Here is a 23,146-nt window from a genome sequence, read left to right as displayed (position 1 = left end):
CCCACTGTACCTATTATACTATCTGTCATATTAAATAATATGTATTTGTTTACAGTTCTCTTCAAAAGCTTGTATGGCAAATTTGATTATTTCCCACCCTGAGTCACCCATGTTTCTTTTCATACCATCATTCCAAAATATGTAAAAACAACAAAACAAAAAATTATAATGGAGATAGAAAAATGTTAGGGAATAAACTCTAAGATTCATTTTTTAAGTCTATCCTTTATTACATTCAATTACAGTTTTAATAAAAAGAACAAATTATGGCTCTTTGTAACTAGTAAACTATTTCTTTTGTAAAACTTTTCTATTGTTTGTAGGTATGAAAAGGTCATAATTTGCTTTATATCTAATCTATTGAATAGTAAAAAAGTACTCTCTTTGCTATTGCATGTGGATTCTATTTTGATAAGGCTCGTTTTTACTTATTAATAATCCGATGTGCCTTCATATTGTTTTTGTCCACAATTATATATGTTATCTTGTAGTTACTCACATTAATATATATTAAAATGTCTTCATATTATCATAGGTCAAGTGTAAACAAAGGAATGAATGTTGAATTCATTTTGGAGGTTGGGTAAATGTGAATATGGAACATTGGTTAATTATTAATCCTACCAAATGCTTACCTCCCTTCCCCTTAACTCAGGATATACTTAGGAAATACAAAAATAATTGAATTCTAATCTCTGGTAGACAAGAAAATTTGTTGCAAAAATTAATATTTAAAACTTTTGAAAATCATATTTTCTTAATCAGCTCAGGCTGCTGTAATAAAATACTGGATGCCTATAATAAAAGACTGGGTGGCTTCAACAACAGACATTGATTTCTCAAAGTTCTGGAGGCTGGGAAGTTTGAGATCATGGTGCCAACAAGGTTAGGTTTTTGTGAGGTCCCTCTTCCTGGCATGCCAAAGGCTGCCCTAAGAACACTTAATTCCATCATAAGGACTCCACCCTCAGGGCCTCATCTAAGCCAATTACCTTGAGGTGTCTAGTTTGCAAAGACCCATCTCCTAATACCATCACCTTGGAAGTTAGGGGAATTTGGGGAGAACACTAAGCATTCAGTCCATAGCAAATATAAATTATCCTTTGATTTCTCTTATGAATTATTAGTATTACTGTTCTGGACTATTTAATGTAGAAAGTGGGAATTAAATATATAGGATTATAAGATGAAAATATCATAGAAAACTCAAGATTATTAATTCTGAATCCTCATGCTGACAGGAATTCATTTATTGAACACATAATTATTGAACAACTACTATGTTTCATCACTGTTACACATACTTAATATGAATCAGAGAACAAAGTCCTTGTTCTCATGGAATTTACATTTTAGCTATTAAAATAACGTGTCATCTAAAAATTCACTGAAACTTATGACTTGCAAATGAAATTTTGATATTTTCTAGAGTTGTGTTAAATTGCTCTATAATTCAAGCCAAAAAAGCACCACAGAATATAAGAAGATATCATTTGGAGTTGCCTTTTTTAACTTTAGTAGAATTTTAAAATCCTTAAAGGTTTAATTAGATTCTGTGAATTGTATAAATTAATTCTGTCTTGTAGTACAAAAAGTATATTGGGAGAGGCCAGGAGTAACCCAGAGATCTGGGCTCTGGTACTGCTATTATTAACTAGGTCAGCGATGTTGAATAACTGTTTATGTCTTAGTCCCCTCTAGAAAAAAAAGATTATAGTCAGTATATGTACTATTTAATAAACACTTGACATGTGCTGAAGGCACTATATCAAACACCTTATATATATTATGTTATATAATTCTAACAACCATTCAGTGAATAGGTAATGTTTTTCCCATTTTCACATGAGAAAACTGAGCCACAGAGCTCAGGTCATTAGCAGAGCTGGGATATAAAGCTTGGACTCATGACTCCAAAGCCCATGCTTTTAGCCACTATATAGTATTGTTTTCCAGATAAATTATCTTTAAGCTTCCATCAAGCTCTAAAATTATAGATGTAAAATAATCCTATTAGCCTTTTGAAGATAATTTTATCTCATTGAAATCTCTTGCTGATCCTTTATTTAAAACTCAGATGTGGCTATATTAATTCTAATGTTGAGTTGTATATTTTCAAACATCTGTGTCACAGCAAGATAATGTTTTGTATTTTAAACTATTTCTCTCCCCTGCCTCTTCTTTTTTTTTATAGCTACCTATACTACAAAAACATGGAATAACCCATATAATATGCATAAGACAAAATATTGAAGCAAACTTTATTAAACCAAACTTTCAACAATTATTTAGGTAAGAATTATTGTTATTATTTATTAAAATGTTATATGTAGCAAACATGTAATGTTTTTAATTCAAGTTGATTTTATTATATCAGGCTTTCTTCTGTACATATCCATTTTATAGAGATGGGTTGTACAGTGCATCATTTTAAAAATACGTTTCCTTTAATATATATATATTTTTAATTTTTAAAAAATTTTATTAAATTTATTGGCGCGACAGTGGTTAATATGAACATGTGGGTTTCTGTGTTACAAAATCTGTGTGTTGTTCTGTTTTAAAATATTTTAAATAAGTCATTTCCTCACATAATGCAGAATTCTAAAGGTTCAAAGAAATGTATATTGAAAAGTAGGTTTCCCTATTCCTATCCCCTAAAGACTCAGTTCACCTCCTAAAGGCATCCAGTTGTTATTTCTTTTTGAGTATCCTTTCAGGGTAATGTTACATATATAAGCGTATTTCTACAGATAAACTTTTGTTTTTTACACTGGCTTTTTATTGTAGTTGTATGTTTTTTAGAGGTTGCTTCATGTCATTACTTAGAGCTGTGTTATTCTGTTTAAGAGCACAGTAATCCATGGTATAACTACACTAACATTCATTCAACCTCTCTTCTATTGTTGGACATTTAGATTGTTTCCAGACTTGCTTATATAGCGTATAGTGAGTATCCATGTACATGTCATTTAACTCATATGTGAATATATCAATAGGATAAATTTGTAGAGGTGGTATTGCTGGATATGAGCATTTAAAATTTTAGTAGATGTTGCAAATTGCCCTCCAGTGAGTTGGATCGGTCTACATTTCCGCTATGAAGTGTATGAATAGGACTCTTTCTTGGTATCTCTCCAAGACGAAATTATAAAACATTAAAATTTTTCCAAATCTCCTGGATTAAAAATCCTGTTTCATGTAATTTTAATTTGATTTTCTCATTTATTTTACAGTGAGTGCTGTTGAACATCTAATGGTTTTTAATGTTCTTTATTTTAACTTTATTTTTAAAACTAAGAGCATAGTACACATGGTACAAAAAGGTAGATAACGAAAGTCTCTTTCCCCCTCTAAACCCAGTTACCTACCTTCTCTCCTGGACGCAGCTACTGTTAAAACTCTTCCTTGAATATCATTCTAGAGCTATTCTGTGTCTATAAACGCATATATGTTAAAAAATATTTTAATGCTCTGCTTTATTTATTGTAAAATTGACTGTCCATCAGTACAAGACATTGTAAAATATATTGTGTGAACATACTAGTACACTTTAACCATGAAAAAGGGTGAAATATTTCTGTGTGTATTGATATGGAATAATCTCTAAGATTTATTAAAAGAAAAATTAAATTAATGTGCAGAACCACATATACTCTCAGTGTGTTTAAAAATATATACAAAACATTAGTCATATATATTCTTGTATCTATATAGAAGACTTCTGGACTAACAGACTAGAAACTTGACAGTGATTGCTTCTCAGAAGGGAAATTCAGGGTCTAAGATGGTAAAGGGACCTATTTTTCATTGCATATATTTTCTATACTGATAGAACTTTTGACTATGTGTCCACATTTCTGTTAATAAAAACTAGTTTTTAAAAATGAGTGTCTGTATTTTAAAACAAAATAGATTGAATTTTTTCTAATTGTAAAATGACTTTAAAAAGTCATTCATAATTCCACAACCCAGAAGATGCACTTTAATTAACATCTTGGTATATTTTCTTCTAAATATTAAATATTTCTCGATTGTATATGTGTATTATGCATTTACACATATAGACTTACATATATTAAGAAAATGAAAGCGTTATATTTTTAAGTGCCATACTATACATTTGTTTTTAATACCCAAAGCAGGTTCTTTTTCCTATGGAAAAACCCTTTCTCCTTAGAGTATTGGTTTATAGATTGATAGTTCTACTAGTAGTTTTTGACATTCAAAATGGCATGCAGTAAAATATTTTAATTTGACTCTGAATTAACTTTTTTCCCCCTGAAGCAATGTTTTATATAGCAGGTCTACTCAATCATTTTAAGACTCTGTCCTTGTCAGAATCCTTATGGCTTTTACATTGGATTATCCTTGGATCCTGAGTTTCAGCTTCTCTCTGAGAAGCCCTGAATTTATTGATGTTGTTATCACCTAAATGATCATTAAAGAACAGTAATTTTTAAAGCAATGTTAACTTTAAAAATTAATTTCATAACTTAATTATAATTGTGTTGGCAAACAGGTTATCTTGGATAAGTTAGAAATGGAATTTTTTCACAAAATAAATAAAAAGCCTACCATATTAATAATGTCTTATTTTAAATGTTTTCCAAAGTTTAAATTTCTTTTTTTTTTTTTTATTAAATATATCTTTATTGATTTCAGAGAGAGGAAAGGAGAGGGGGAGAGAGAGATAGAAACATCAGTGATGAGAGTCATTGATCGGGAGAGAGATAAAAACATCAATGATGAGAGTCATTGATCGGAAGAGAGAGATAGAAACATCAATGATGAGAGAGAGTCATTGATCAGCTGCCTCCTGCACGCCCCCGACTGGGGATCGAGCCCGCAACCCAGGCATGTGCCCTGACCGGGAATTGAACACTGATCGCCTGGATCCTAGGTCAACACTCAACCGCTGAGCCACGCTCGGCCGGGCCCAAAGTGTAAATTTCCAGGACAGGTGGTCTCTTGACTTTTTTGTGCTGCTTTAAGGTTAGTTCAAACAGTAAATGTTTGACTAGTGGCTCCATCAGACTGCCGTCTGTTTTGATTAGCTCCTTCTCTTTCAGACTTTAGGCTTCTTACTTGCTCTCTGCAGGGTTGTGAGGAGGGATGGATTACAGGACCATTCAGAGAAGAATCATGTAGTCCTAGGAAGTGGTAGAAATAGAAGAATAACTATGAATACAGGCACTTTTTGTCTTTATTTTCTAGGTCTGCTCTGATCTGGAGGAAGGTCTCTTCTTGTGATTCTTCTATCTTAACTTTTTTTTATACTAACATATTAGAGAAGTGTTTACATATGTTATTTAAGGCTTTAAATGTTATAGATGCTTGAAGCAATATACAATCTATGGTCCAGTTCTTGGGAATTTGATACTTTGAAAGTTGTTTTGCATTCTTTTCATGATTGTCTAGAAATTTTCAAAGTTTTTTAATACATAAAGAGTTTTATCGAAAGTGTGCTTATCACAAAATATTCTATTTTCAGATATTTAGTCTTGGATATTGCAGATAATCCAGTTGAAAATATAATACGTTTTTTCCCCATGGTAGGTATCAATATTTTAATATCATTTAAAATAGATTCATAACTTGGCCTCTTAATTGTGGTTCTAAAACTTCAATTTCAGTTATGACTGAAATTTGTGGGATTATATTATTTTTTTTTAATTTTAGAAATCACACTTTGAATTTATTAAATTCAAATTAAATTTTATCTCCTATATAATATTATAAACTTGAAATAGTTGTATTGAATTAATGTAATTTTTATTCATATAAATTAGGATATTTTCAGTATATTGTTTCACTGTATTTTATGTTTATGTCAATCCACATGTTTTATTATAACACATTGTCTTTGCCTTCAGACTAAAGAATTTATTGATGGGAGCTTACAAACTGGAGGTAAATAACATTTACTTACCTAATGTTTATTTTTAGGAAATTATTTGTTTAGTTAACTTTTTTACTTAGTATTCATTTTAAATTCAGGATATAGAGGTTGTAATTATACATAATGAACTCTTCCCAAGTTTTTGTTTTCTTGACTTCTCGGTTTTTTTGGAGAGGCGCTTTTTTTTTTATATATATATATTTTTGTTGTTGTTGTTGACTTTTAGAGAGAGAGGAAGGGAGAGGGATAGAGAAAAACATCATCAATCAGCTGCCTCCTGCAGTCCCTTTCCTGGGGGTTGTGCCTGCAACTGGCATGTGCCTTGACTGGGAACGAACCAGTGACCTCTTGGTTCGTGGGTTGACGCTCAATCACTGAGCCACACCAGCCCAGCAAGGATAAGCTTTCTTAAATATCAATATAGAACTATTTTATTTTATTTATTTTTTAAAATATCTTTATTGATTTCAGAAAGAGGAAGGGAGAAGGGGAGAGAGAAATAGAAATATCAATGATGAGAGAGTCATCATTGATTGAGTGCCTCCTGCACACCCCTGACTGGGGGGTCGAGCCCGCAACCCGAGCATGTGCCCTTGTCGGGAATTGGACCTCAATCTTCTGGATCCTAGGTCAATGCTCAATCGCTGAGCCATGCCCAACCAGGACCTATAGAACTATTTTAAAATTCTAGGTCAGCTTTAAATCTCTTTAACCTAAAAGTGTTGTAGTCTCTACACAATGTAAATAAATTGTGAAGATTTGAATATTAATAAATATCCAAGTGGTTTATATAAAATATTTAAGAAAGGATTTATTTTAATATGGTGTGATACATGGTTTCAGTGTATTTTAGCTGTCGAAGCAGTTTTTCTATCAGTATAACTATTTCTTGTTTTTCAGGAAAAGTTCTTGTCCACGGAAATGCAGGGATCTCCAGGAGGTATGAAGTTAGAGATAATCATTTCTTCTCTAGCATTTAATTAATGAGTTGTGTTTTCTACTTTTTCCTAATTTTTTTCCCCCTCTCTTCAGTGCTGCCTTTGTTATTGCATACATTATGGAAACATTTGGAATGAAGTACAGGTAAGAAAGTACTCAGAAGCCTAGCCACAATCTAAATTCTTATTAAGATGGAGCTTAATGGAGATGTTGGGAATTCTTTTGATTTTGTTATCAAGTCATGTTTGATTAGGCAAGCCCTTATAACCCATTCTTTGTTTGTTAATCTTTGTAGCTTGTCTACCTTATCTACTTAGGCTAAATTTTTTTTTGGTTTTCTGGAGCTAGTGTAGTTGTTAGTTTAAGAAGCCAAGGTAATTATTGTTAGAATAACCCATAGAAAACTACTTACTGCTAGGGAATTGGTTAGTCTGAGTTTTAAAACTCCTGGACATAGCCCGGCCCGTGTTTCTCAGTGGTTGAGCGTTGACCCGAGCACCAGGAAGTCGGGGTTCAATTCCCTGTCAGAGTGCATGCCTGGGTTGTGGATTCGATCCCCAGTAGGGGTCGTGCAGGAGGCAGCCGACCAGTGACTCTCTCATCATTCATGTTTCTATCTCTCCCTCTCCCATCCTCTGTCTGAAATCAATAAAAACATATTTTTTAAAAACTAAAAAACTAGACACAGAAGTTATTGCTTTCTTTGTTTATAAGGCTAGTTTATTATTTTTACCTTTAACAGTAGTTGAATGAAAATTACCTAGGAATTGTTTTAGCTTCTATTCATAATTCAGTATAGTCTTTCTTATCCAAAATCATCTTTTCCAAGCATATGCAAAGATAAAAAAGAGAGGGGGGGTTCATGAACTTGCCCCAAAACAAAACAAAACCTGGCCAGTGTACACTGTTTTCTTTCTTAGTGTGTCTTATTGTACAAGGTCGAAATCTTTTAGTCGTTGATAGCTCCTTCCCTTTCCTCCCCAACTCCCAAACTAATCCATTGCCCAATCCTGTCTGTTTTATGTCCTAAAATACATGTTGAATATCATGTATATTTATCACTTAATCCCCCTAATCCAAGCTCCAGTTGTGTCTTCCCAATAGGAGCCTTCTTAGTGGTCTCCTATATTCTTTTCTCCAGTCTGTTTTGCTCTCTACACTACTGTCTGGATGATCTTTTCAAAAGATAAGTCTGCTGTGATCATATAATCAATCACCTTACCCCACAAAGCTCTCAAAGGTTTTTGATCCTTAATAACTTAATATAGCAAATGAAACTTGCATGACATGCACCCATCAGCCTCTCCATCCTTATACCATGTTCACCATTACTTTCTCCATTTGAGCTGTGTTCAGCATTGGATCCACATGCCTGACACATAGTAAACATTCAGATGCTTGTTTAGTTTTTTCCATATCTTTTGTGTTTAAATTATAATGAAAAAGTTTGCTTAGAAGTATCAGTTCTTAAAGGAATATTATTTGAATACAAATAACTTGTAAATTGAAAATGATGAACAACCATTGGGAGATTTCGTTTTATATATTCTCTTATTATTTGGTGTCTTATCAGTAATAATATTAATAGTGAAAGTAACTTCCTTTTTTGGGGTCTCTGTTGTGTTCCAGGTATTATTCTAGGCATTTTTAATCTCATTTAAGACGCACAACGGCACAAGGAAGTAGATATAATTCTCATTTGAATATTGATAATATTTTGAGCATGTACTATGTGACACATGATTTACAAGGTCCTTTACACTTATTATCTCCCATGTGCACAATAGCCCTCCAAGATAGGTATTATAATCCCATTTTATTGTGATTAGTCTGACCATGCTGTTGGTATTTCCACTACAACTCACTACCACTTTGGAGTACAAGCTGTATCATTATGATTTCCTATTTTGGGTAAATATTTAGATAGTTTCTATTTTAGAAGAATTCTGGAAAAATTAATTCACGAACTAATAACATCACTTTAATTTTTTTTTTCCTGTTTTCAGAGATGCATTTGCTTATGTTCAAGAAAGAAGATTTTGTATTAATCCTAATGCTGGATTTGTCCATCAACTTCAGGTAACTTCTTTTCTTCCACTTTAAGGCAGTCAGAAAGTAGAATAATTAAAATCTTATGTCAGTATAATTTAGGTGTAGAATTTACTTTGTAAATACTTAAAAATTGCCATAATCCAATTTCTTTTTTTAATCCTCACCCGAGGATACTTTTTCCATTGCTTTTCAGAGAGTGGAAGGGAGAGAGAGAAACATTGATGTGACAAAGGCACATCAATTGGTTACCTCCCATATGCGCCCCAGCTAGGGCCAGGGATTGAGCCTGCAACCAAGGTATGTGCCCTTGGCCAGAATCGAACCCGAGACCCTTCAGTCCACAGTCCGACGCTCTAACCACTGAGCAAAACTGGCTAGGGCCTGATTTGATTATTCAGGTTTGCGTTTCTATTTAAAAGAATTTTCCTTTTTTTAAGTTAAATTTATTGGGGTGATATTGGTTAATAGGATCATATAGGTTTCAAGTATACATTTCTGTGACACACGATCTGTATATTGTACTGTGTGCCCACCACTCAAAGTTAAACTATCTTCAGTCACCATATATTTGGCCCCATTTATCCCACCCCCATTCCTTCATCCCCTTCCCTCTGATAACCACCATAGTGTTGTCTGTGTGTATGAGTTTCAGTTTTATATCCCACATATGAGTGAAATCATATGATTCTTTGCTTTTTCTGACATATTTTGCTTATAATATTCTCAAGGTCCATCCATGTTGTTGCAAATGGCACTATTTCATCTTCTTATGGCTAAGCAGTATTCTGTTGTATATATGTACCACATCTTCTTAATCCAATCCTCTATTGAAGAACATTGTGGTTGTCTCCATGTCTTGGCCATCGTGAATAATACTGCAATAAACATAGGAGTGCATATATCTTTGCAAATAAATGTTTTTAACTTTTTCGGATAGATACCCAGGAGAGGGATTACTGGGCTATATGGTAACTCTGTTCTTAATTTTTTGAGAAACCTCCAGACTGTTTTCCATAGTGTGGCTGCACCAGTCTGCATTCCCACCAGCAGTGAATGAGGGTTCCCCACATGAGGGTTCTCCACAACCTCTCCAACACTTGTCATTACTTGTCTTGTTGACAATAGCCATTCTAACAGGTGTGAGGTGGTATGGTATCTCATTGTAGTTTTGATTTGCATTTCCCTAATAGCTAATAAAATTTAACATCTTTTCATGTATCTGTTGGCTGTTTGTATGTCTTCTTGAGAAAAGTGTTTAGGTCCTCTGCTCATTTTTTTTTTTTTTTTTTTAACATATCTTTATTAATTTCAGAGAGGAAAGGAGAGGGATAGAGAGAGAGAGAAATATCAATGATGAGAGAGCCATTGATCGAGCCCGCAACCCGGGCATGTGCCCTGACCGGGAATTGAACCCCGATCGCCTGGATCCTAGGTCGATGCTCAACCACTGAGCCACGCCCAGCCGGGCCCTCTGCTCATTTTTTAATTGGATTGTTTGTTTGATGTTGAGTTGTATTAGTTCTTTATATATTTTGGATATTAATCCCTTGTTGGTACTGTTGATTGCAAATATCTTCTTCCATTTGGTTGGTTGCCTTTTTGTTTTTAGAATATTATTGACTATATTCCCTTATGTTGTACTTTACATCCTCATGACCATTCTGTAACAACCGATTTGTACTTCTTAATCCCTTAACCTTTTTCACCCATTCCCCAACACCCCCCCCCCCATCTGAACTGTCATCATGTTCCCTGTATATGAGTCTGTTTCTGTTTTGCTTGTTTGTTTCTTTTGATTTTTAGATTCAATTGTTGATAGATATGTATTTAGCGCCATTTTATTGTTCATATTTCTTATCTTCTTCTTCTTAAAGAAGACCCTTTGACATTTCATGTAATACTGGTTTGGTGGTAATGAATTCCTTTATCTTTTTCTTGTTTGGGAAACTCTTTATATGTCCTTCAATTCTAAATCATAGGTTTGCTAGGTAGAGTAATCTTGGTTGTAGTTCCTTGCTTTTCATAACTTTGAATATTTCTTGCCAATCCCTTGTTGCCTGCAAAGTTTCTGTTGAGAAATCAGCTGTCAGTCTTATGGGAGTTCTCTTGTGGGTAACTAACTGCTTTTCACTTGCTACTTTTAAGGTTCTGTTTGTTTTTGACAACTTTTGCATTTTAATTATGATGTGTCTTGGTGTGGGCCTCTTTGGGTTCATCTTGTTTGGTACTCTTTGTGCTTCCTGGACTTGTATGTCTGTTTCCTTCACCAGGTTAGGGATGTTTTCTATCATTTTTTCAAATAAGTTTTCAATTTCTTGCTCTCTCTCTTCTAGCACCCCCATGATGTGAATGTTGGTACCCTTGAAGTTGTCACAGAGACTCCTTTCATTATCTTCCCTTTTTTGGATTTTTTTTTCTTTTTACTGTTCTGATTGGGTGATTTTTGCTTCCTTATATTTCAAATCGCTGATTTGATTCTCAGCTTCATCTGCTCTACTGCTGAGTCCTTGTAAATTTTTCATTTCAGTTAATGTATCCTTCATTTCTTACTGGTTCTTTTTTATCATTTCTTTGTTCTTTTTCATGGTTTTGAAGTTTTGACTAAGTTCCTTGAGCATCCTTATAACCAATGTTTTGAACTCTGTATCTGGTAGTTTGTTTCATTTAATTCTTTTTCTGGCGATTTTTTTCCGGTGTCATTTGGGACCAGTTTCTTTGTCTCTGCATTTTGGCAGCTTCGCTGTTTTTTTCTTTGTATTAGGTAGAGCTGCTACATCTCCAGGGCCCAGTGGCACAGCCTCCCTAGTGTGATCGTGTGTGGGCTGTGTGCAGTCCTGTTACAGTTAACCTTGATTGCTTTTTAGCATCAGTGGGAGGGATTGACCCCCAGGCCGATCAGCTGCAAGAACTGGCTGTGACTGCAGCAGAGGAGCTGCTGTGCAGGAGATGACCCTGTGGAGCAGGATTTGCCCCTTGAGTCCACCCCTAGAGTGTATTGCTTGTGTAGGTGTTAGGGTTATAATCTTGCGTGGTCTGAACCTTTTCTGGCTTTGGGGCCTCCTGGGAGGTGCAAGGTCAGCCACTGCCCATGACCTGCCTGGGGCCACTCAGCATGAGCTACAGAGCGATCTGCAGATGGCTACTACTTGTGCTGGACTTGGAGGTGCCCTGGAGAAGCCAAGCTGCAAACCAGGACAGGCTGCCACTAGTGCTGAGCGTAGGGCCACTTAGCAAGAGTTAGTGGGTACACAGAAGCCAGATGCTGCTTGTTTGAGAGATTTTAGGAAAGTTTGAAGTATGAGGCAAGAGAGTCCAGTTCATGGGAAAGCCACAGGAAACAGCTTGGGTAGAGTGGAAGCCCCAGTTAATCAATCACCAGGGCTGGGTAAACTGTGAGCTGGGTTGATGGCGACTCAGACATGGTGCTTGCCTGTCACTTCTGAGGGGGTGGGGGTCTCAGAAAGGGAAAAGTGACCTCTGCTAGCACTTGTGTGGCAGAAAGCTGCCCCTAGAGCCCTCACCCAGATGCCAGACAATTCAGTTCCTATGCATATGTACCTAGTTCTTTTCACACTGCTGCCCCAGTGCTGGAGCTCACAGGGAGTGAGTCTAAGTAAGTCCTTCTTGTGAGCCCTTTAAGAGGAACTACATGAGACTACAGCTACCCTCTGTCTTACTTAGCCACAATCCTGGCTGGGTTTTGTGTGTGTGTGTGTGTTAATATATATTTATTGATTTCAGAGAGAGGAAGGGAGAGGGAGAGACAGACAGAAACATCAATGATGAGTCATTGATCGGCTGCCTCCTGCATGCCTCCGACTGGGAATCAAACCTCGGTCTCCTGGATCCTAGGTCAATGCTTAACTGCTGAGCCACACCCGGCTGGGCAATCCTGGCTGGTTTTTACAGCCAGGAGTTATGGGGACTTCTCTTCCTGGCACTGGAACCCTGGGCTGGAGGGCCTAGTGTGGGACTGGGACCCTTTGCTTCTCACGGGGAACCTCTTCAGCAGAGATATTCCTCCCAATTTTAAAATACTACACGAGTGTGGAATCAGCCCATTCTGCATCTCCACCCCTCCAGCTAGTCTCAATGTAGTGGCTTCTTTAAATCCCTAGTTGTAGGACTTCCATTCAGCTAGATTTCAGGAAGTTCTGAATGATGGTTTACTGTAGTTTAGTTGTAATTTTGATGTGGTTGTGGGAGGACTTGAGTACCACCCCATTCATTTTTGCCTATACTTCTCTTGCCTTTGAGATCAAGTTCATAAAATGTTCTCTACAACCAGGGTCCATAAGTTTAGTACCTATGTTTTCTTCTATATAATTTATTGTTTCAGATCTTATATTCAAGTCTTTGATCATAATTTTGAATTTATGTACAAGGGGACAAACAGTTATCTAGTTTCATTCGTTTGCATGTGGCTTTTCCCAGCACCATTTATTTACAAGGCTCTCTTTTCTCCATTGTATGATTTTGGCTTCTTTGTCAAAAATTATTTGCCCATATACATGTGGTTTTATTTCTGGGCTCTCAATTCTGGTCTGTGTGTCTATTTTTCTGCCAGTACCATGCTGTTTTGATAAATGTAGCTCTGTACTATAATTTGAAGTCAGGTAATGTGATACCTCTGGCTTCATTCTTTTTTGTCAGGATTGCTTTGGCAAATCTTTTGTGGTTCCATACAAATCTGATGATTTTTTGTTTTTTCTTTAAAAGATGACATTGGGATTTTGATAGGGGTTGCATTAAATCTGTAGATTGCTTCAGGCAATATGGCAAAATGAATTTTCTTAAAAGCTGCCATTACCAGAAAAAAAAGGATTAAAGATATATTGTTAAATATAAGGTAAAATAATTCATATTAGAAATTTCTTCAATTTTTTCCTTCACTTTGGTCATACATACTGAGTTTTTAATCTAACTATACTACACATAACAACTTTGTAAATTTTATATGCTTTATCATTTCCAGTTTTTCCCCAGATTTTGTTAGTGGCTGGAAGATGCACTAAAAAAGACAATAAGATAATTATCTGATTAGACTAGTTTAATTTTTTCTGAGAATGAAAATCATACGTTGAAAAATGTGCTCTGGTTGATTCCATCCAGTTATGCAGGAATAAATCTCAAATTTAGGCATCAAGCGCATTACAATAAAGGTTGTCTCAGTTACCATACTTTAAATTTTACCTCATTTTTATATTTTACTTCATTTTTTTAAACAAATGATTTTGTTAGTTTTTATTTTTTATGTTCTTTAATTGAATTTATTGGGGTGACATTGTTTAATAAAATTTTACATTTCAGGTATACAGTTCTACAATAGATCATCTATATATTGTATGTTTGTTTACCACTTCTAATCAAGTGTCCTTCCAACACCATGTATCTCCCCCTTTACCCTATTCTACCTCCTCCCACCCACCTCCCCTTTCCCTCTGGCAGTCACCGTACTGTTGTCTGTGTCAGTGAGTCTTTTTCCCCCCTTTTATTTCATTTAAAAAAGAAACAGTATCTATCTTCACTTTGTTTGTGTAAAATGTTTTTTATTCCTTCTTTATAATTATAGGACACAAAGCTAACTGTAATTTACAAGTTTCTTTGCCTTTAAACACTGCTCTGTAAAAACATCTCCTTTTAAACTGATTTCTGTGTTTGAAAAAGTAGTATACACTCATGGTTACAAAATTTAAAATTCAACAGTACCTAAGGAGAACACAGTGAAAGTCTCCTTAGTAGTATATCTTAAAGATCATTCTAAGACAGCATCTATAGCTCTACCTGCAAAATATATATTAGTTCCATATACATGGGCCTTTAGATTGTTTCTAGCCTACCATGATTATAAACAATATTGGAAAGAATAGGTGCGTCTTTGTTTACACATGTGAATATACCTGTAAGATAATTGATCAAAGTGGAATTGCTGGGTTAGAGGGCATTTGAAATGTGATATCAATTTTACTCTAAAAAGGCTGAAATAATATAAATTTAACACCACCAAGAAGCAAGGAGTACCCTAATCAATACCAGTAGTCAAAAGTATTTTAACAGATTTTTTGTTATTGTTATAATGGTGCTAAAAGTGGCCAACTCTTTATGGTTTGCCCTTTTTCATACATGTAGTACTTTTTCTCATTGGTTTGTAAGAGCTCTTTACATATTAAGGAAATCTCTCTTTAGCCAACTGATCTGAAATGCCATTTTAATTATATAGCAAATTCTGACCTGTACTTGGGTCTATTTCTGGACTTTGTATTCTGCTCCATTGATCTGTTTATTGCTTCACCTGTAATAAACAATTTTAAATACTATAATATTACATAAACAATCTATGGTATGGTTTAAGATTTCCCTCACTGTTCTTTCTGGAATTTTTCTGGCAGGTTCTTATATTTAGTCTTCCACTCTAAGAATATGTTCCAATTATTCAAATCAACTTTTTTTTTTTTTTTTTTTTTAGTATATCTTTATTGATTTCAGAGAGAGGAAGGGAGAGGGAGAAAGAGAAACATCAACGATGAGAGATTAATCAGTCGGCTGCTTCCTGCATGCCCCCTACTGGGGATCGAGCTCGCAACCCAGGCATGTGCCCTGACTGGGAATCGAACCTTGGTGTCCTAGATCATAGGTCAATGCTCAACCACTGAGCCATGCCGGCCAGGCTCAAATCAACTTCTCTATCCTTTAGTATTTTAAAGTTTTCTCTGCACAGAATATATGCATTTCTTATGAAACTTACTCCTACTTTTATTCCCATTATAAGTGAAATTGTTTCTTCAAGTACATTTTCTAATTGGTTATTTGCATATGGGAAAGCTGCTTGTTTTTTGTTAAGTTTTCAGTTTGCATCTTATTAAACTTACTGAGTCTAAATAAATTTTCTAGTTGTCTTAGCTTTTCATCTCATCTTCAAATTATGATAATTTTGCCACTTTTCTAATTGTTTTCTTATTCTCATTGAATTTTCATTCTATTAGATAGTGGTGAAAGTATTGAACTTGTTTTCCTAATGCCCCAACACATACTGACTAGTAGTTCAGTTTGTGATACCCAAAGCTGTTGGCCTGCCTTGATTTATAGTTTCATCAGTAAATGTGAAATTATGAGATAAGTTTTAAGTCCGCGTTTCTTTTACAACAATAAGGTACCAGACAGATTTTTTTGGCATAAACTTAAGAATACCAATAATGTACACAATCAACCGCTGCTTTGGGTATCCAAGAATTAAAATGTATATTGAAGTTAATTTTTTTTTTTTTTTTTTTAGGAATATGAAGCCATCTACCTAGCAAAATTAACAATACAGATGATGTCACCACTCCAGATAGAAAGGTCATTATCTGTTCATTCTGGTACCACAGGTAAGAATTTTTCCATTTTTGAGAGTTATGGGGAGAAAGATGGTAGTATATGAAAGGTACAAAAGCAGCATATTTTGCTTGTTATAAGTTCCACTGAACAATTTAAATTGTTTAGGAAAAATAATTTTGAATTTTAATTTTATAATGAATAAATGTGTATTATCACACCACTACCTTGTTAATCAGTATATGTTGGTTGGAAGATCAAATTTCTACTTGGCTTAGTTTTAAGTCTCTAAGTATAACTGTGTTGCTACTTAGATTAGAATAGTAAGAGGAGTCTGGAGAAGAGATGATCTTATTAAGAATAAATGATAGTTGCCCTGGCCAGTTTTGCTCAGTGGTTGGAGTGTCGGCCGGAGGACCAAAGGGTTGTGGAGTCAAGAGCACATGCCTCGGTTGCAGGTTTGATTCCCTGGCCCCATTCTGGGCGAGTACGGGAGGCAGTCAGTCAATGTGTCTGTCTCTATCCATATCTCTCTCTTCCTCCTCCCCTTCCACTCTACAAAAATCAATGGGAAAAATATCCTTTGGTGAGGATTTAAAAAGAAAAGAAATGATAGTTAATAAATGAAAGTGTATTTCAAGTTAGTGATTAATGTCGACTACCACAGTTTTTCTCTTGCCATGGATATTCAAACCTTTCTCCCTTCCCTGTTTCTGAGCCCCTTTCTCCATTTTCAGAGTTAATGATTCACACACTCAAAAAATTTTAACTTTTACCTTCCTTCTCCAAAATCTTATCTGTGTTTGCTTTGTTCTTTTTGCTCTAGTGGAGCACTCATAGAATTTTATTCATTCATTCATTCATTCATTCATTCATTCATTCATTCATTCATTCATTCATTCATGGTTTTTCTCTCCCAAAGTCCATTTCATTCTCATTGGAACCAGCAGCCTTATGTGACAGGAAAAACAGGTTACATTCCTACTGCATGTTGGGCGGGAAATTGAGCACTGGTGATCGGAACCACAAGTCCAGCACTCTCTTCACCATTTTGCAGCCTGTTGTCATAGTGTTATATATTCCTCCTTCAGGCGCAGCTCCTAGTTGTCATTAACTTTTTAATTATTTTTAGAGAGAGAGAGAAACATCAGTTTATTATTGTTCCACTAATTTATGCATTTATTGGTTGATTCTTATATGTGCCCTGACCAGAGATTGAACTCGCAAGCTTGGAGTATCGGGACAACCCTCTAACCCACTGAGCTACTTGGCCATGGCCATTAACTGTTTGCTTTCTTTTGCCACCTCCATCTAGTTGTTTCCAAATCCACTGTGGTCTCTTTCCTCAGTACCTTTAAAGTTCTTCCCTCTTATAGTATTCCTAATCTCCATCTAGTTTAGGCCTATATTGGCCTCCTATACAAAGTCTTTTATTTGGTGTGTTTGAACATTGTGACCAGACTTATTTTCACTATAGTTCTAATTGTGATATTTTTCCTGTCCAAAAACCTTCATTGAATTAATTCCTACAGAAGAAAAAACAATAGGTAGTATCATAGGTAGTCTTCTGATCTTTTTTTGCATCCCTCACTGTTCCTTTTTTTTTTTTTTTAATCTTCACATGAAGATATGTTTTTATTGATTTTTAGAGAGAGTGGAGGGAGAGGGAGTGAGGGAGGAAGAGAGAGAGATAGACATCGCTTTTTCCCACTTATTTATGCATTCACTGGTTGTTTCTTGTATGTGCCCCGACCAGGGATCGAACCCTCACCCTTGGTGTATGTGGACACACTCTAACCAACTGAACTATCCAACCCAGGCCTCACTGTTTCTCATTATACGTGCACTCCACGATGGTTTCCTTTGTGTCTTTTTCCACCTAGAAAGCATCACATTCAGCCTTTCTATTCCTAAACACTTAGTTCATGTGTCATCTCCTCAAGAAAACATGATGATTAACTTACTCTGCCTCTAATCCCATCTGTGAAACTCCTTCTGTCATACTCCTTTCTGCCTTGCATTAGTTATTTGTACCTTACCCCCTTAGTAGAAGGTAAGTGCAGTACCTAATCTGAAACTGTTGCTGCAGCAGTATTTAGCCTTATGTCTAGCATATTTTCTTTTTTGTCCCATCTTGATTTATATTTCTATCCTTATTTGATTAATCTTATAGTGACACATTAGTTTCATGTTGGAATCTGTCGTCTGAATTAACATTATTACTCTTATTTAGCACAACCGTTAGAGCATAAGTTTAAGACCATGCCATTGTTAGGCATATAATACGGCACCTGCTTTACCAGTTACTGTTCCCTGAAGTTTTCCTCCATCGAGATTCACATTTTTTTATTATACCTATTGGGCATATAGGAACAACTCTGATTCTATGTGGAAAATTTCTGTACTAGCAGACTGAAGAGTAGATAAAAGAAAATCTCTTTATCTGCTGCATGCCATCCTTTCTCCCAACTCTACTGTTGGTAATAAAAACCACAGAGTCAGTGGAAAAGTATTTTCAGCAGCGTCTATGAAAGCAAAGATAATTATATCTGCAAAATAAAGTTATACAAATATAGAATTTCTTAAATGTTATGTCCTGCGTCACATGATTATGGTGCCTAAAAACAAACAAACTTGATAACCAATTATTTATCATTTACCTAAGACATACTTAATTCTCAAGAGGGAAAATGTATCCTATTATGAAGATACAAAGTTATTTGCATAATTCATAACAGAATTTACTAAAGTTTGCTGAAAGTTCAGTCATGGAATTTTCATAGTGCATATACATGGCAACACTTCCATTGAAAATGAACCTTATTAGGTGTAACATTTCTTATAAATGAATGTAAGTTCCCATTATATGTTATGTTCATGCAATAAATTTTAGGCAGTTTGAAGAGAACACATGAAGAAGATGATGATTTTGGAAGCATGCAAGTGGCTACTGCACAGAATGGCTGACTCAAGAGCAACATAAGAGGATATGAATTTCTGTTTGGGAAGGAGAAAACACTAGAGACAATAATAATGTAAAATGGTAAAAACGCAAGTAGTTTCTTTTCAATTATATGTTGCTTGCAGATGTGTTTCTCTACAATTTACTAAGCAACATTTTACGATGTTGGATTTCTGCAATAGACAGCACTGATGGTTGTACTCCTTTTCTTTTCCTTTTTTTTTTAAAAAAACTTTACAGTTTTATTATAAACTAAGAATTTTGGACTTGCAAAGAGGTATTATTGCAATAATGCACTTTTCATACTTGAAATTTATTTGTATGATATAAAGTTATTACTTTAAACAAAATGCAATTTAGGGGAATTTGTTTATAAAATCTGGGTAATTTATAACAAAAGAATTTCCTAAAGGTTGCTAAAAATTCATTTTGTGTTCTATATATTACATTTAAAAAATAATTTTACAGTTCAGTTTTATGATGGAGCCCCTTACAGAAACATTAACAAATGCAGGAATTGGTCACATTTCTTTTTCAGTATAATTAAATAGCTTAAATACCCTTTTCTTTTTTAAAACTACTTGATCTCCTATCACTAATCTTTAAATCATGACATTAGCCAACTATTTTTACTTTAAGATGATCCAAGTATTGCTTCCTTTCCTATTACCTTCCTAATTTGTTTAGTCTATAGGAAAAAAAAGTTTAATGAACAAAAGATGTTTTGTTTTACAATACCAGATGCTCAAAAACATGGAGAGTTTTAGATTTTCAAGTGACTTTTCTTTTTGCATTTCTTAAAAGACAAATGTTGTGTTGGCTCTTTTTAGAGTTGCTTAGCCCATTTTTCTTTATCCAAAATGGTTCTAAATAGAATATAATAAAACAGTGTAGCACCGTTTTTTCCCGCTAAATGAAGCCCAAAAAAGTGCCTTGCATCATTTAAAAAAAATAAATCCTCATGACCTCTAAATTAGTATGTAGAACAATGAAAAGTTTTTAACATTTTTCTGTAATTTTTTTAACCCATAAATTAGTTTAAACTGAAAGTCAGAGGCTTGAAGGAATCTCAGTAAATAATTTAGAAATATTTACTCCTTTATTTTATATTGTCTTAATGATTCTTTGAGGTGGTTCTGGCTCAGACAGAAGCTTTTCTTTGAAGATGCATTTATTGGGGAAAGTGATTTGTGGGAGACTTTAGTGTATTTTAAATTCATGTATTAATCAGTTCTTTACATTGAGTTAATCCAAATTTGCCCCATAATTTGCATTAGCAAAGTCACTTTATGGATCCTGTTTATCCCTATTTTTATTTATATATATAAATTGTTTTAAGAAAAACATTTTTGCTATTTTAAGTGTGATGTAAGGGAGGAGAGGAGTGTTTTAACTTTTTATAGTTGATGATTTAGGTTAGCACAAACAAAACTCCTTTCTATCTCACTTCTCAGTCCTCTCTTGAGGTGCTTTACTGATGGGAATGATTTCCATACGTTCCCTTGGTACCAAGAGGTACTATGCAAGGTAACATTACACCAAGTTACTTGCTTGGCTTTCCTCCCTAAAATGTAACAATACAGTAAAAGCTTGTTTTATCCAGCATAGCAGAATAGAAATGAATTAAAATTGCTTTGTTAATGAGTCAATTCCTGTTGACCCAGGAAATTCTCTTCTGATTTCTCTTCCCTTTCTCTATTTTACAACCCTGAAAACAACATATTGTTAATTCCATTGTAGTCTGTATTCTGTTGTATGATTAGGTCATTTGGTGTGGTTGGCTAGTTGAGTCAAGATTTGCATTGAGTGTTCACAAATTCCCGTTGGTAAAGTGCCAGACAATACAGCTTTCCTGTAAATAGATCACTTGGATAAGTCAGCAAAGATCTCTCTTGTAATCTAATATATGATGCTTCATTCAGAAAGTCTGCTCAAAAGAATCTTCATAGTAGTACATTTAGGTTTTTAAAATGAGGTAAAGATTTTTAAAATTAGTTTCTTAGGTATATAAATCCACTAGTAGTTGGGCCAAAAAATACAGATTTGGTTGTATGTTAATTTATAGCTAGTACTTTTCCACTTTTTCTAACCACTATAATTTTTATGTTCTCACTAAAGTGCCTGCCCAGCACTGTACATTAAAGACTGTCTATCACAAACACTAGGAAAAAGGACTGTCATGAGTACAATATTAATGTGGACAAAATGATGTTTATTCTTTCTTTCTTACAAGAACATTGCAATTTCGTTTTATCTTGGATCCGTTCTTCCACCTAATTTTCAACTAGTTTGTCTGGTAGCTCTTCCAGTCTTCCTTCTATTTGGTTCCATTTCTGTAGTTTACTTCCACTGATGTTTTGTGATAGTTAACTACATTAACCAATCATGATTTTTTTTCTAGAATATTTGAATAATGTATAAGTGGCATAGTACCCAATTTTAAACATTAAATATGTAATCTGGGCACAGAATTTAAAGTGAAATTGCATTAAAACATAGGACAACGGTTTTATTGTCCCATTTTGAAAGTGAGAAACTTAAATATTGAAAATATTCGAACTGGAATGGCAGTATTCTAACCTTCTAGTTTCAACTAATTGTTTTATATTATCTATTAGATGTTTTAAATAGCAGTTACTTTTGTTTATTTGTATCTACTCTATGGTGGAAATGTTAAGTCGTGATAGCTTTTGCTACAAACTCTCAACCACTTAACTTTTAGAGCAGAATATATGTTTCGGGGATTTTGTGCTTCACCTGAATTTAGATGTCAGAAAATGTTAAGCATGTCCTCTTTTAGAAAATATAAGGTTTTTAATTGTCTTATTACCATGGTAATTCAAGTGAATTAGAAGTATTTAACTGCAATCTTGAATTATAAAGTTGGGATGTATATATATGCATATATATCAGGATCTCAACTGGTGTAAAGTAAATGAGCAGTTACCTGGTGGGTTTTTTTCCAGTAACTGGCTTAACCCACACTTCCACAACAAACTTAGCTTCACTTCAGTATTTACTTTATCGTTGTCCATTCAACAGTGCTCCAAAAAGGAAATGTTAGGAAATAGCTGAGAATTATTAAAAGATTTTATTTTTTGGTCAGAAAAATGTTTCTAGGGTCTTTGAATGCTGGATTTTTTTTTTGTCTTACCCATCCATGGCAGCTAAAAACAAAAAAATCACTCAAAATATTCAGGTTTACATGTTAGCTCTCTTTATAGGGAGTTGCCATACCTCACAGTTCAGAGTGTATTCTATAGATCAGTAACATTATACTGACATGTAATTGCAATTTACTATGCAGCAAAAATTCAAGAAAAATAACCTAGAGTGTCTACTTACCTTTGTATAGGCAATTGCTTAAGTTACTCTGCTTTTAACATTTGTACTTAGACAAAATGCTTATGTATGTATAGGAATGTCACAGTGCGAAATGCTGCTAGCCCAGACACAAAGTATTAAAATTATTTTGTGAAGATTGGTGGTTGTATTAAAACTGTTGTGCCGTTATACCTCAAAATGATTGAAAAGCTCATTTATACTGCTTATGCCTCAGAACTTCCTTACTTAGATTGTTGGCTTCTAGGTAGAAGTAATTTAGTTTTACTCCCACAGATTAAGAAGGATAAATGAACATTGGAAATTGTTAAGCACTTAAGGGTTTCTTCCAATACATTGTGGATACACACAAAAAATGTGGTTAATAGTCAATGCAAAACTCAAATTTCAGCTCAAGTATATTTTTAGGATTAGTTGATCAAGTTTAGAGTTGGAAGTGAGGAAATTCGTGCCTGAAAGAAATGATGGGTAATCTGTGAACAGTTTCTAGCCCATTAAAAAAAATACTACTGCTTTGTACCTCTTCCCCGTTAGGCCACCTAAATACTATTCTTCATCAAATCTAAGATGCCATTACTACACCATTATTTTAGATACTGCTAAAAGGCAAAATATTACTGAATAAACTATGACAA

General features: G+C 34.5%; 1 protein-coding gene across 1 annotated transcript in view; it reads left to right on the top strand.

Annotated features, from left to right (window-relative positions):
* Nucleotides 1–22,692, top strand: part of STYX (serine/threonine/tyrosine interacting protein) — a 36,672-nt gene extending 13,980 nt beyond the window's left edge. Inside the window, exons 4-11 of the mRNA XM_016198121.2 lie at nt 2,195–2,292; nt 5,495–5,555; nt 5,877–5,913; nt 6,803–6,842; nt 6,935–6,985; nt 8,848–8,920; nt 16,167–16,260; nt 19,101–22,692. Coding sequence (XP_016053607.1) covers nt 2,195–2,292; nt 5,495–5,555; nt 5,877–5,913; nt 6,803–6,842; nt 6,935–6,985; nt 8,848–8,920; nt 16,167–16,260; nt 19,101–19,174 — 528 coding nt within the window. The 3' untranslated portion in view covers nt 19,175–22,692. The remainder of the gene's footprint in view (nt 1–2,194; nt 2,293–5,494; nt 5,556–5,876; nt 5,914–6,802; nt 6,843–6,934; nt 6,986–8,847; nt 8,921–16,166; nt 16,261–19,100) is intronic.
* Nucleotides 22,693–23,146: the final 454 nt, after the last annotated feature.

Source organism: Miniopterus natalensis, chromosome 1, assembly GCF_054644295.1.
Source record: "Miniopterus natalensis isolate mMinNat1 chromosome 1, mMinNat1.hap1, whole genome shotgun sequence".
Lineage (NCBI taxonomy): Eukaryota > Metazoa > Chordata > Mammalia > Chiroptera > Miniopteridae > Miniopterus > Miniopterus natalensis.
This window is presented reverse-complemented; position numbering and strand designations above follow the sequence as displayed.